Here is a 14,483-nt window from a genome sequence, read left to right as displayed (position 1 = left end):
TAGCATTTTGGGAAAGCAAATTAAACAGGTCCTACCAAAGTGTGCGAAAGGATTCCACACCGACGAACTGTGCGACGGTTGGCCCACATATTGGATAAACAATATCGTCAAGGCATGAAGACGATACCCATGCCCAACAATGTGTGTAGAAAAGTCACACCAACTTTAACGTAGTATGGCTGAGGGCCCACCATAAAGTACATAGTTATTAACGATAGAAAAATCACTCCAAGAATATCTTAATAACTTTTATTTTAATTATAGGCTTGGCTACCGACTTCCTTCAACACCACATAAGTAGTCTTTCCTCAACTAAAAACTAGCGCGTGTAAATACTCGGTAATGCGAGGAACTCCACATGATTTTTCCAGAAAGTCTTTGCTGGAATGGGTTGGAAAGTGAAGAGCTGAACTCACTCATTGAGCTACTGGGTGATCGCATCACCTTTTAAAGAGATCGCGTGCGATGAAAGATATCTGGCTTCTCGGTCGCACACCCCAATCTAATGGATGGAGGAAGTTGCGGGACCGAGACAGATCGATCACCACGCGAAAGATCCGAGAGGATTGCCTAAGGGCAGGTAGCCGGAAGGGTCAAGCTCGCCATGATGATGGCCACTTTTTTTTGGATTGCGCCCAAAGTTATTAGACGAAGGAAAAACTGTGTGAAGGATTTTGTTTTAAAAGACCTACATTTTGTTCGACTGTGGAGAAAATTTTTCTTTGAGGAAGGACTACGATAGCTGTTGTAGAAGTGGAAAAGTTAAGTATAGTGTTTTCTTTGTTTTTCGAAGGATATTGTTTTTCGTCCTTTTGACCTTCGCGTCATAAGTCCCCGGTACTATGGGAAGTGTTTAACCGTTTGGTTCTCATTCGAAAATTTTCTTGAAGTGATTTTTCTTGGTTTGTCTTTTTTTGTTTTCCAATTTTGGTTATCGATTAATAATCTTTCTTTTTGTTTGCAATACATTTATCAAGAATTGACCTTCTGTCAATCTCCATAATTCAATTTGTATCTTTTCCTTTTTTGTTATAAAAGATCCTGGTTTTTAATCCCGGCTTCGGCCAAGGTTTTCCAGGCAAATAAACATAACTTAAATTTCCCATCCGGAAAAAAAACCTTTCTTTTATTTCATTCTTTGTTTGAAGACTAATTTTTCAGCTTCTGGTTTTGGTAAACTTCCAGTAAAAAGTTTCCTGGCGCCCACATTAAACAATACGACTTGGAGAAATTCACCTCGTCATACATCGATATCATTTTGACATATCGACTGACATTTCTAATAAATTGTCAAATTAATTCTCGCGGCACATCGGCGGTGTGCAATTTCGATTTTGTTTAAATTAAAATAGTTAAAAAAAGGGATTTAAAATCGAGTACGGTTGTAATTAATATTGGATTCGAAAATCCAATAGTGTTAAGATTATATATTTATATATATTCAATCAGTCGGGTCGGTCGGTTGGTTGAAAATTTCACTACAAGTTGACTGTATATACGCTAACTTTTCTAAGGCTTTTGACCAACTTTGCAATGGAATAATTTTATTTAAATTTAAGGCTCTTGGTTTTCACCATTTTTCTTAGCTTGAATCAATTCATACCTTGAAAACAAATCGTATGAGGTAAAATTTAGAAATTGGCATTCTGAACCTTTTGTTGCTCAATCTGGTGTTCCCCAGGGAAGCCATCTTGGCCCTTTTCTATTCAATCTGTCTATATACTACGTACGCTCAAGTGAAGTTCTTATTTTAGCTGATAACATTCGAATTTTTAAGATAATAAAGTCCACCCAAGATCGTGACACTCTGCTATACTGAAAATTGCACGTCACACTCTCAGTTAATTTTTTTCTTTTTATTCTTTTTATTATACTTAAAAAACAATTTTAAAACTAGCACTAAAATAAGCTTAAATAAAAACTTATAACAATGTTTGTTTCTTGGCTTTTGAAAGAGGTCCAAATAAGCTCAGCACCACTGGTAGAAGAATTAAACCATGTGCTGCCCCAATCAATACTATCCCCAAATACATTCTAAAGTAGTACACCTGGAATATCTGCGACTTGGAAAATGCCAACACAATAATACCAGCAAACTTAGTAAGTGTTATTCCAGACAACACACTACTTCCAGTCACTGAGAGAGCCTTACTTGCCCTTTCATTTGTCGAACCTGCATAATTCTTGTACGATCTCAGTATGTGGGCTACAAATTCAACCCCAATACCAACACACACAACCAAGTTGACCAATGACACTGCATTCAATGTTATACTCCACGCCCACATCATTCCGCCCATATTGATAAGAATCAAAAGTACCATTAAAAGAACCATCAAAGACGATATGATATCAAATCCCGTTATGATGAACGTTACCAGGAATACAGCAACGAGCGACAGTCCCAAGGAGTAAATTGTGTCATCCCAAATTGTTAGATATTGCTCGTAGAACACATAGAACACACAATACGGAAAGAATACGACGTCAATTTCGTTTGCTTTGAACATGTCTTGAACTTCTTGAGCTACTCGATTGGCTTCCCTCAAAGCTGTGTAGAATTGTTTCGAAGTTACGGCAGTCGTTGAAAATTGCATGAAATTCGTGTCACCAATTTGGCTTTTACCATTTGCGTCAAGGGTGTAGATTACAGACTATATAAAAGAAAAATTAACCTTTAAAATAGAATAAATCCATCGCAAAAGCGTTAAGATATTATTATCGTACTCACAGTGTAGTAGGATGGTCTTCCAGCTTTAGCACAGTCGGAATCGGGAAGATCTGAGAGGAAGAATGGAATGTATTTGTCGAATGTTTCTGCTGTTGGTCGTAGGCCGTCTTCGGAAAATGATCGCGGGCAAGATATACACTCTTCAGCGTATGAATCTATTGGAAACAAGCTTTATTAGCCGAGGAGTTTGAGAAATTGTTGGCCTTAACTTACTGCTAGCACAAAATGTTCCATCGGTTTGGTTTAGCTTACAACAGGTGTCAATGCTTAGCCAGTCAATATAATCATCGATCCATGATGCTGCGGGACGAGCCAGCTTGGTGCTGCAATTATGATAATTTATAGAATTAGCTAAGGAGTGATAACAATTCTTTGACGTAAGGCAAAAAGGACTTAAGTCAGGACTCAATGATCTGAAGACATTCATCATCAAAGAAAATGTGAATTTTCCTGTGTTGTTGTCTAAAGACTAAATTAATACGATAGTAAGCAGTTTTCTAAGGATTCAAGTTGTTAATAAAGGGTGATTTTTTTGAGGTTAGGATTTTCATGCATTAGTATTTGACAGATCACGCTTGATTTCAGACATGGTGTCAAAGAGAAAGATGCTCAGTATGCTTTGACATTTCATCATGAACGATCGAACGATCTGCCACAACGTCGAATTTTCAGTGAATGGGCCCTAGAAAAGTTGGCAGAAAATCCGATTTTTTATCGACAAATTTTGTTCAGCGATGAGGCTCATTTCTGGTTGAATGGCTACGTAAATAAGCAAAATTGCCGCATTTGGAGTGAAGAGCAACCAGAAGCTGTTCAAGAACTGCCCATGCATCCCGAAAAATGCACTGTTTGGTGTGGTTTGTACGCTGGTGGAATCATTGGACCGTATTTTTTCAAAGATGCTGTTGGACGCAACGTTACGGTGAATGGCGATCGCTATCGTTCAATGCTAACAAACTTTTTGTTGCCAAAAATGGAAGAACTGAACTTGGTTGACATGTGGTTTCAACAAGATGGCGCTACATGCCACACAGCTCGCGATTCTATGGCCATTTTGAGGAAAAACTTCGGAGAACAATTCATCTCAAGGAATGGACCGGTAAGTTGGCCACCAAGATCATGCGATTTGACGCCTTTAGACTATTTTTTGTGGGGCTACGTCAAGTCTAAAGTCTACACAAATAAGCCAGCAACTATTCCAGCTTTGGAAGACAACATTTCCGAAGAAATTCGGGCTATTCCGGCCGAAATGCTCGAAAAAGTTACCCAAAATTGGACTTTCCGAATGGACCACCTAAGACGCAGCCGCGGTCAACATTTAAATGAAATTATCTTCAAAAAGTAAATGTCATGAACCAATATAACGTTTCAAATAAAGAATCGATGAGATTTTGCAAATTTTATGCGTTTTTTTTTAAAAAAAAAAGTTTTCAAGCTCTTAAAAAATCACCTTTTATTAAACCAAAGAAAATAAAAAAAGGCCTTTATACCTAATCAAAAAGTTTAACTATCAATTAACAGAGGGCACGGTTTGAAGTTATATTCCTTATTGTTTAGGCATTTCAAAAACATTTTATTTTAGAGCTAAGAGTAATCCATTGGGAGTAAGTATTTTGCTTGCAAATAAATACTCATTTGTATTATATTTTTCCCTTGAAAAGCTTCAAGTAGGACATTATACAGCTTGAATTTCTTAAATTTTTTTTTGTGTTAATATCTTTTTTCAGGGAAAAACAAACAAGAAAAAGGAATGGGGTTTTCAACAGGGACGCTACAAAAGTAGAGCGACAGGGAAAGCAAACGATGCCATATTTCTTGCCGCTCTTTTGACATGTCTTTTCAGTAAGGTTTGACATTTGATGATGTGATGATGAAAAGACATGCGGGCTAACAACGAGACGAAATTATTAAAATGTACTACTGAAATTCGGAGTCAGCGGCCTCAACGATCAGAGCGCTGCGTCCAATTTATGATCGTCATAATCGTCCTAGCAGATCAACAATTGAGCGTTGAGTTGGAAACATTTTAATCCGCCGGCACAGAACAAAATGTTTCCGTGCCAGTGAGACAAAGAAGTGCCCGTAGTGTCGAGAATATTGCTGTCGCTGAGGCAAGCTTTGGGCATATCTGTGAAGTGAAAATATCTTGGCCTACATCCTTACAAGATTAAATTGACGCAAGAACTGAAGCCGCTTGACCACCAGAAGCGTTGAATGTTCGTGAATTGAGCTTAGCAACAACTTGAAAATGATTCAGATTTTCATCGAAAAATCATCTCCAGCGATGAGGCTTATTTCTGGTTTAATGGCTTCGTCAATAAATAAAATTAGCGGTATTGGTCTGGAAGCAATCCAGACGTACTCCATGAGTCATCATTGCATCCCAAAAAAATATCAGTTTGGTGCGATTTTTGGCCGGCGGCGTCATTGGGCCGTATTTCTTCTGTGATGATCAAGACCGGCACGTTAATGTGAATGGGGATCGCTGCCGTTCAATGATAAACGAATATTTTTGGCCCCAATTAGATGACTTGGACTTGAAGGACATGTGGTGCCAACAGAACGGGACCACAAGCCACACAGTGAATGTCACAATTAATTTATGTAAGACCAAGTTTGAGAACGTGTTATCTCACGAAATGGTCCAGTGCCTTGGCCGCCTCGGTCGTGCGATTTGACACCGTTAGGATATTTCCTTTTAGGCTACGTCAAGTTCATGGTATATGCCAACAACCCAGTGACGATTGATGAACTTCGTACGAGTGTCGAGCGTGAAATTGCAGCAGTATTGGCCATTTTATGCTTGAAAACAGTCGAAAATTTAGTTCAGCTTCTAGACTTCCGCAAGCGTGCCCGTGATGGCCATGCAAAAGAAATAGAGTTCCATACATAATGACATTGAACGTTTTTTTTTCACAGGAATAAATAACTTTAATAATATCCAAAACCGTTTTTGTTTCATTTAAAAAAAAAAACTTTTGTTGCGCCCTTATTGAAACCCGATATCTGTGGAAAATTGAAAGCTTGAGTTTCCTTTATGAGATTTTAATCAATCTATAATGTAAAGGCAACAATTTGCATGAAATTTGATATGGAGATATTTTGATAACCGAGAAAGGACATAGGCTACTTTTTACCCCGGGAAAATTACGCATTCCCATGGGAAAAATTACTTTCCGGGGAATTTCATCGCTTTCATCCTAAATTACCAAAAATTTGAATAATATTTGGATAAATTTGGTATTACGGGAAAACAACGCATTCCAAACCCTAATGAAATAAGTTGTCGAACATGTTAACTTATCATACACTTATTAACGCGGGCTTATTGTTGGTTTGGGATGATTGTGCAATGTCTCACAAAAAAGCAGTTGAAGCACTAGATTGTACTCTGAAAGACATCAAGAACAACCGGGCTATCAGGGGAAGGATTGTGGTTCTCTTAGCTGGCGACTTTAAACAGACCCTGCCGGTAATTACTAAAGGTACACCGGCACGGATGATATAAACGCATGTTTGAAAGCATCTGTGTTATGGGTACATGTAAAAAGTTTTGTCTGACTACGAATACAGCTACACAATGATTCTTAAGCAGGACAATATGCCACTGCTCTTCTAAAAATCGGAGATGATTGTATGCCAACGGACTGTAACGGCTCGATAACGTTGAGGCATGAATTCTATCAAATTGTCTGTAGCACAGATGAACTTAAAAGTAATGCCTACCCAAACTTCCATATAAATATGGGCAATCGGGAGTGGTTGTGTGAGAGGGCTAGGGAGATATCGTTAAGTATCTCTCAGTAGACAATGTTTTGGACACAGAGCAAGTATATGATGTTACCCCATAGAGTTTCTTAATTCTTTAGAATTATCAGGGATGCTTTCTCATAAGTTGAGATTGAAGGTTGATGTTCCAGTCCTGTTAATGACCTCAACCTGAGCATAACTTGTCGAGAAGCTGAGTAAGGCCAATGATTCTCGGGGATTATTTCTCCAGAAGAGTCCTGAAACCAAAGGTCGCTCGCTCCACCCCTTCCCAATCCTTACCCCCTCCTACATCGGCTTTGTGCTATTATACTGGCTGATGGCTCCTTGTTCCCCAACTGTATAGTGTATCAATACCTTGTTTCCTTCCTGGGACACTTATGTCTTAATTGCTGTTCGTCTCTCCTTTTTCCAAAATATATATCCCTTTAACTTCTCAATTGGGCTGCATCTAAGGTGTTATACGACCCGTGCCGATAATCGGCCAGGTTTTGGGCCCAATTTCTTAAAATAGCTCAGTCATTAACAGAGTATCCGGACACCAGGCGCTCTCCGGATTAGCAAGCCTTACCTTTGTAAGCGAATCTCTGCACAGATGGACCTCCCCTTACACAAAGACAAAAACATAAACGAAAGCAAAAACGTCAAACCGGTCCTCAAGCTTCACCGGGCGGCAGTTTGGCGGCAACGTCGGCTGTCGTTGCACCTGTGCCAAACATCGGAGAAGGGATTGAGCCAAGTCACTGCCTATCTTCGAGTGCGGTACAGGTTGTATCTACACCGGGCGGCAGTTCGGTGGCACCTTCGGCTGTCGTTACTCCTGTGCCAAACACCGGAGAACGGTTTGTGCCAAGTCACTGCCCATCTTCTTGTGCGGTACAGGATGTATTATTGACGAAAACGATTTCTCAGGTCGATAGAGAAAGTTCGTGAATAATGATCTTTCCACTACTAAAGAGAGTAAACCTCTTCAGAATGCTCCTAGGAGCTCTTATAAAAAACGGCGCTATGGATGAGGATTCCAAAATCCCATGGTTCAACATTAGGGAATGGAAGAAATTCCATTCTTAGCAAGAGGCAGGAGTGGGCTAAATCGATTCTAGACAAAATTAGTCGCTACGATTCCACGTCAAAGCGACAAAGGTCTTTGGAGGAGACCACTCCCGTCCCTAAAAAGCCCAAAGTGCAGAACACCACTCCGAACATAGCTAGAGTAACTCTCAATAAACCTTTTAGTGATGTACTTAAGGAATCCAACAAAATCATAGTTGCGGTTATTGATAGAAGCAATATTGATGGCACGATTACTTCTGACCGTTGGCAGATGGTAAAACTGGGGCTCTCGGATCGTTTCCTCGAAGTTATGCGAGATCATCCGGGTCCACCGCCTGTAACAAGCGATGAGGGTTGGCATCAAGATCATGTCAAACTAATCGCTTGTAACGATCTGAGGTCGCGCGATCTCTATACGCTTGCTGTCGGCATGCTGGGTGAAGTTTTGCCAGGCGCAAAACTCGAGGTCGTTGCAAAGGAAGATATTCCATGCAGGGCGAAAGCTCGCGCTTGGATCCCTAAGGAACCCTCATGTCCTGATGACATACATGATATGGTTAAGATCAGCCACCCGGACCTTCCTTGTCACGACTGGAAGATCGCGAAACTGGAGGACCCAAAGGGTCAATCAATAAAGACTCTGTGGCTTCTCTGGCGCGAGTTAAGGGAGTGACAAGATACGGTTTCGAGACAGTTACGCTACGTATCTATAAAAAAGATGAGGCAGACGCTTCATGGGAACCTCCACAACCCTTTTTGAAAGCTGTGTCGCAAGACGTAGTGGGTCTCAGTGCAATCTCCTTCCCTTTCTTGGATGTGGATGTTGATGTACCTGGGCCCTCTTCTGCCACAACACAGTCTTCTTCCGAACCCTCTTCAGAAGCTGTGGCGCAGGACGTTGGGGGCCCCAGTGCTATCATCACTTTCCTATCCTTAGATTTGGATGAGAATGTAGCAGGGCCCTCTTCTGTCACAGCACAGTCTTCTTCTGAAAACGACAAAAGTTTATCCCTAATGGAGACCGATGACTCAAACGACAAAGCTCTTCCCAGTGAGGAAGAAGATGAACGATTAGGTTCCTATTCGCCTGATCTGGATGAACTGGATTTAACAGTGGTTGAGGTTGATCTGCCTATTTGTTGCCAAAATGTTGCAAATACTACAGATTAATCTCCAACACTCTAAAACGGCTTTGGCCTCCCTTCTTCTCCACTTGACAAAAACTGAAGATGATATCGTTCTCATCCAAGAGCCCTGGATTGTGAAATCCCTGGTTCGAGGATTGAGAACTCCTGGCTACTACGTGCTATATGTAACAGGAAAAGATAACCCAAGGTCCTGCATACTAGTAAAACGTAATCTAAATGTATTTTTACTCCCTAATTTCAGTGATAAAGACGCCACCACAGCCAGTATGGTAATGGACAACCAAACCTACTGGCTGGTATCAGCGTATTTGGGCCACGACCACCAGGGCCCACTGCCTGGTACCATTCTGAAGAAGACGGTCGCTGAATCAACAAGACAGAAAACAAACCTAACTATTGGTACTACTCATACTACCTATACTACATGGGGTAGTACCGACACAAATAACAGAGGTGAGTCTCTTTTTGATTATATTCTAACAACTAATCTGGTAGTAAGTAATGTAGGTAGTGGACCAACCCTCGTCACTAAAAATCGACAAGAAGTTTTAGATTTGACTCTTGTCTCGTTAAATCTCTCAAATAAAATATTGAATTGGAGAGTATCGAAGAAGCTCGTTCTTCAATCACATTGATCCAATTCACACTTATTGAGGAGACCCCAAAACCGATCCAATTCCGGAATTATAGAAAAACAGATTGGCCAGAATATAGGGTGACTCTGAAAAATCGGATTAAACCAGAACATTCTGATCCGCCCTTGTGAGCCCTTGAACTCGATCAAAATAAATATTGTTAAAAATTGATTACATTTTTTTTAGAATTTTTGTCTATGTCAAAAATAAAATATAATTAGTAAGGAATCACAACAACAAGAATCACAAATTATTTAAAGAATCACACATATGGAGTACGCATCCCAAGTATGGACTTCTTTTTCCCAGATCTACGTAACTTCGCCTTAAGAGGATGTGATGGAACACCATGGTTTGATCCTTAAAACCTTTCTCCTTATGAACAACAAAAAAAGCTTTTTCAAATGCAACCTCAATTGCAAAGGAGGGATGATAATGCTTTTGTCCTTATTTATCAACTTTTAACAGGTTTAATTGCAACTGATTTCTAAAATTGTATAAGTTTCAACTACTACAATACCCGTTGTTTGCAATAGATGCATGTTTCCTAACACCACAACTCATTATGGCAACTAATTGGTAAGTTTTATCAGATCAAAGTCTGAAGTGCATAACTTACTTCAACTACAACAAATTTTTACTATAATGCAGAGTTCTGGAAAACATAGATTAAACTTAACTTTCATTTCTATATTTTCTGTGATTAATTTGTAAATTTGGGTTGGCATCAAAAAATTTGAAACCAAATTCACATTTGCCAATATTTCGTTCATGTGCGAGACACTCAGCATTTTATCGTTCAGAGATTAATTTTTTTATGAGAACATCAATAAAGATTGATAAAACCAATGAGCAAATATAAGGAATGACAAACAAGAACACGATATAATTTATTGTGCCATGACGTGTTTTGAATTTATTGAATTCATTCCCTAAGAAACCTTATCAATGACCAAGTGTTACAAAACTGCTAAGTTTAAGGAATATCGGAGAACTTCTTAATTTTGTTTGTTATTCGAGTCTTGACTTAGAATAAACTGTAGGCAAAGAGTTCGATTTTAAAGTCAGAGCCAATGAAGTAGCTGGCTTTAAGCTAAAATGCTTCCTAAATTTTGATTGTTCTGAAAATTCAAGATCATTTTGCACAAAATTTAACTTACATCTCAGGATATCTTGATTGAATATAAAGCTGCGTCGAAAGAGAGTTATTGTTACATTCTACACCACCGCATATTAAATTCTGATGAGCTCTTTCCGAGTAGTTCATTCCTGGACCAAGGACCCAGTAAACTGGTGGTCCAGTTAATAACAATTCAGCCATAAACTATACAAAAGAAAGACGATTTCAAAATAATACTTGTACAATTTTTGTTTTCAAGATAAAAGTTACCTGGAAATACTTCACGACATGTGATTCTTTTGGCATTGACAATTCCTGATCCAGACCAAGTTCAATAGATGGTATAATCATCAAAGACAGAGCTGTCACAACGGTGAAAATAACCAATACCATAACTTTGACAATCCTTGAAAAAAATAATAATAAAATAAGAATTCTTTCAACGAACCAAAAGAAAATTATGAACTTACTTGGTCATCAAAAATGGAGCATAGATATTAGTGAAGAATTTTTCAAGAAGACTTACATCTTCTTCGTGGTGTGGCTTCTTACTTGATTTTATACAACAGAACAAATCAAATCTTCCCGATTCAAAACGTCTTTCGTCTAAGCTCATCAGGGCAACAAATGCCGTAATTTGAAATAGGAAATCTAAGACAATTGCAACAGCAGCGTACATGGCAAATGTCTTGACAGCTGGCATGTCAGCAAGAGTACCTAAGGAGGATGATACATTTAAATACATGCATTTTTTGAAAAACACCAGTACTATAATCTTACCGATAGCAAAACAAGCAAATTCCGAAACTGCTGTTTGTAAAATTGAAGGTCCAATTTGACCTACAGCTTCTCCCACAGCTTCAGCAACTGTCAAATATTGAGACCTATCAAGTCGATGATACGTGTGAACCATAATAAAAATATTATCTACTCCCACAGCCAAGACCAAAAATGGAATAACTTCAATGGCCAACATAGTGGTGGTCACATCGAAATAGCCCCAAAAACCCAAACTGCACACAACCGAAACCATAACAATGAATATTCCTCCAACCGCCAACATGATTTTTGATTCTCTAAAGAACTTAGTGCAACTTCGAATTTTACCCAAGGCTATGGCAACATAGACGAACATCACTAAATAACTGATTACGACTGTCATAACTTCACCCTCGGAAAGTTCAACGATTGCGTCTTGGATTGAACGTTCCGCGCTGAAGGCAATATCCATTTTATCATTAGTATAGTTTTTCATAAAGTCAATGAATTTTTTCTCCCATTCCATGGCTGGTTTTGTTTCTTCTTTGTTGACAAAATTCTTGACTAAGAAAGTTATAACAATTCCTGTTCCAAGGCGATAGTCTTCACTTTCACCGGGAGCTGGTTTGGGAACTCCACCAACACCGACATTTGGTTCGATTGGGCCACCGTAGGGTCCTAAACACTTCTCCAACATAGGTACTCTAGAAATGTATTTTTTGTTGAAAACCGAAATACCTGTGTCATTTTTCTCCAAACTCACCTTAAACACTCTTCCAAATGATTCAAATAGTTCACCGTTAATCCTTCCTGTTCGTATTCCTTTTCGAATTCCTCCATATTGTTTTTATAGTATCCAAAAATTGATTGCACTAAACATTTCTCAATCTTCGGTTTTTCTCCTGGATACATATTAGGGGCTGAGCAGATTTTTTCCAATCCCAAGCCATCTTTAGCACCAATATCTTGAATTTGCAACTGCAGCTGGAAAACTTCACGCAAGAAATTCTTCTCAAAAGCCGGACCAAAACGCATTTCTCCAGCTGTTGTCGTGTGAGTTATCTAAAAAATGAAATTTTAAATAAATTTTGAGCATTAAAATCGAAGGGCCCTTGCGCTCACGTATTCCGTGTTAGTTGGTTTAATGAAGAGCTGATTGGTCCGGTAGAAAGGTCCAAAATGAGTATCGAAATAATTCTTGTTTTGCCGGGATGTGCTATCTTCACCCGACCAAAGTTCTATTGGATCCGTTGTAACTTTCATATAGCGTACACCATAAGCTAGAATTCCTATAGCCCAAGAACAAATGGCCAACACTAGAACGGGATTTCGAGCACAAAATGTTCCCCACGCTCTGAAGAGCCTGTATAGCAGGTGATTCATAAACCCGAAGCCTCCACATATCCCTGGGAGTTTAAATTGTAATCGACAAAAACCTGAAGCTCCGACAAATACCAGAAAAATTATGGCAACACCAACTACCACAGCCACAATAAAAGTGACACCATTTAAACCCCAGATCTTGAAACCATCTTTTTCACCTTTGGGAATCTCTCCAACAGGACACGATTCTTCACAGTCCACACACGAACATTTATGTGAATTTTCAAACGAGCTGCCACAGCTTAGAGCAGGCCCTAAGTAACGACGCTCTTCACTTTCATCTTCAAATTTGTAATTTATGGGAAACGGCACATATTCATTGGTCGTCTTGTCACCCATAAAGTTGAACCAACGTTGATGATTGCACGTTAAAGCGTCATATGCACCACAAGCAAGATCCATAGCTGGGCGTCCTGTTGCAGTGTGAATAACATTTTTGCAGCTATCGTAAACTTTTTCAGTAAACCCGTCATCAATATGGTAGTCTACAGCCTTAACGTACTCGTTATTAACGACATCTGGATCGAGAAATTCACTTTGGTTTTGGGCACATGTCATGGCACAAATTGACAGTCCCATATTAATAGCACAAGTTGGACAGCGACCAAATATGCCATCAGCTTGTGACATACCGTTATCCATTGTGAAGATCTGTTCGTCATCGCAGCAAAGTTTTAACGGTTCTGAAAAATTAGAAAAAGGAAAATAAGGTAATTTAATAATGGGAATTACGAATTGTCAAAAATGAGTTCAAATGTGAACAACCCCTTAAATCGCGTCGCGATCACTACTTTGAATAGGATTCCAATGCAAATGAAAATGGTTATCCGTTTTAAACCCAAGATTTTCAGGAAAACAAAATATCGTTTTTACGAGCAAGATTTTTAGGAAAAAAAAATTCAAAAAGTTTCTGAGAAATACTAAACGTCTTTCACTTTGGACGCTTTAGAATGGACTCATTTTCGTCTCACATTTTTATATCTTTTTAAACTTGATATTTAAATAGTAAAGGAAAATAACCCAAAAATGTTTTGGTTTTTTAAAAAATTAGTGTGATCGAGATATGTGAGCACCTTCCCGTGGGAAAAGTTCATCTGGTACTTTATTACAGACATACATCTCTGAGACCTAACATTTAACAAAATAAATACTTACGATTATCCTCCGAGTTTTGATATTCCTGATATAGCACTGGACACCTTTTCTTAAAGAGTTCCAAAGCTCTTGTATTCTCCAAGGCTTTAGCTTCACCAGTATAGTAAGTATTCAACCAATATGAACCCTCCATGTGATGTTGGCCATACCATATGCATTTGGCTTGAATGCATTGGCAAGCGAGACCAATAAACAAAACTAACTCCAAAAGAACTAATTCAAATAAAAACGTCTTAATTAAACCTCAATTGAATGAACTAGGTTACAAAATTTTGTCAAACCTTTCATTTTGTCAATGCACTCTGTTGATCGAAGACTAAATATGATAAAACTTTCGATAAACTTTCATTCACGACAAGACGAACATAGTTGCGTGTTTCAGCAGCAAATACTTTCAAGACTAAAACAATAATGTGGCCTTCAGATTGATACGCCCTAACATTTCTTAACAAAAAAGGCTTATCACCTGGGAATTTATGATTATGGTATACTTAAAAGTTTCGATAAGATTTCTTAAACACCTGTGTGGATTGGGAGTTCGATTGATAAGGAGGATAAGCAAGCAAACTTGCATCTTTTGTATGTTTATTTGGATTGTTTGGTATTGTTGTTAGCCATAAAAACTAATTTTTTATAGTATAATAAAACAAGTTTTACATTGTAACACCTTATCGGTCAATTTTGATTAATGAATAATTGAGCTTAATAATTTAATAGCAATGAAAAAAATG

General features: G+C 38.6%; 1 protein-coding gene across 1 annotated transcript; it reads right to left on the bottom strand.

Moving 5' to 3' along the window:
• Window positions 1–1,841: 1,841 nt before the first annotated feature.
• LOC129948128 (NPC intracellular cholesterol transporter 1 homolog 1b) lies at window positions 1,842–14,158 on the bottom strand. The gene is made up of 11 exons (XM_056058983.1): window positions 14,034–14,158; window positions 13,753–13,965; window positions 12,337–13,280; window positions 11,978–12,276; window positions 11,236–11,918; window positions 10,926–11,172; window positions 10,726–10,861; window positions 10,496–10,659; window positions 2,945–3,054; window positions 2,732–2,886; window positions 1,842–2,654 (listed from the first exon to the last, which is right to left on the bottom strand). The coding sequence occupies exons 1-11, from the start codon at window positions 14,038–14,040 to the stop codon at window positions 1,923–1,925; spliced, it is 3,690 nt and encodes a 1,229-aa protein (XP_055914958.1). The 5' UTR covers window positions 14,041–14,158; the 3' UTR covers window positions 1,842–1,922.
• Window positions 14,159–14,483: the final 325 nt, after the last annotated feature.

The sequence above is a fragment of the Eupeodes corollae genome, chromosome 2 (assembly GCF_945859685.1).
Source record: "Eupeodes corollae chromosome 2, idEupCoro1.1, whole genome shotgun sequence".
NCBI classification, from domain to species: Eukaryota; Metazoa; Arthropoda; class Insecta; order Diptera; family Syrphidae; genus Eupeodes; species Eupeodes corollae.
This window is presented reverse-complemented; position numbering and strand designations above follow the sequence as displayed.

Excerpts from the sequence above, each read along its gene's own strand:
- LOC129948128 (XM_056058983.1), bottom strand. Across the intron at positions 11,919-11,977 it reads CATTTGGAAGAGTGTTTAAG|AGTACCTATGTTGGAGAAGT; the intron begins GTGAGTTTGGAG and ends ATACATTTCTAG. Across the intron at positions 3,055-10,495 it reads CAATCAAGATATCCTGAGAT|CACCAAGCTGGCTCGTCCCG; the intron begins GTAAGTTAAATT and ends TCATAATTGCAG.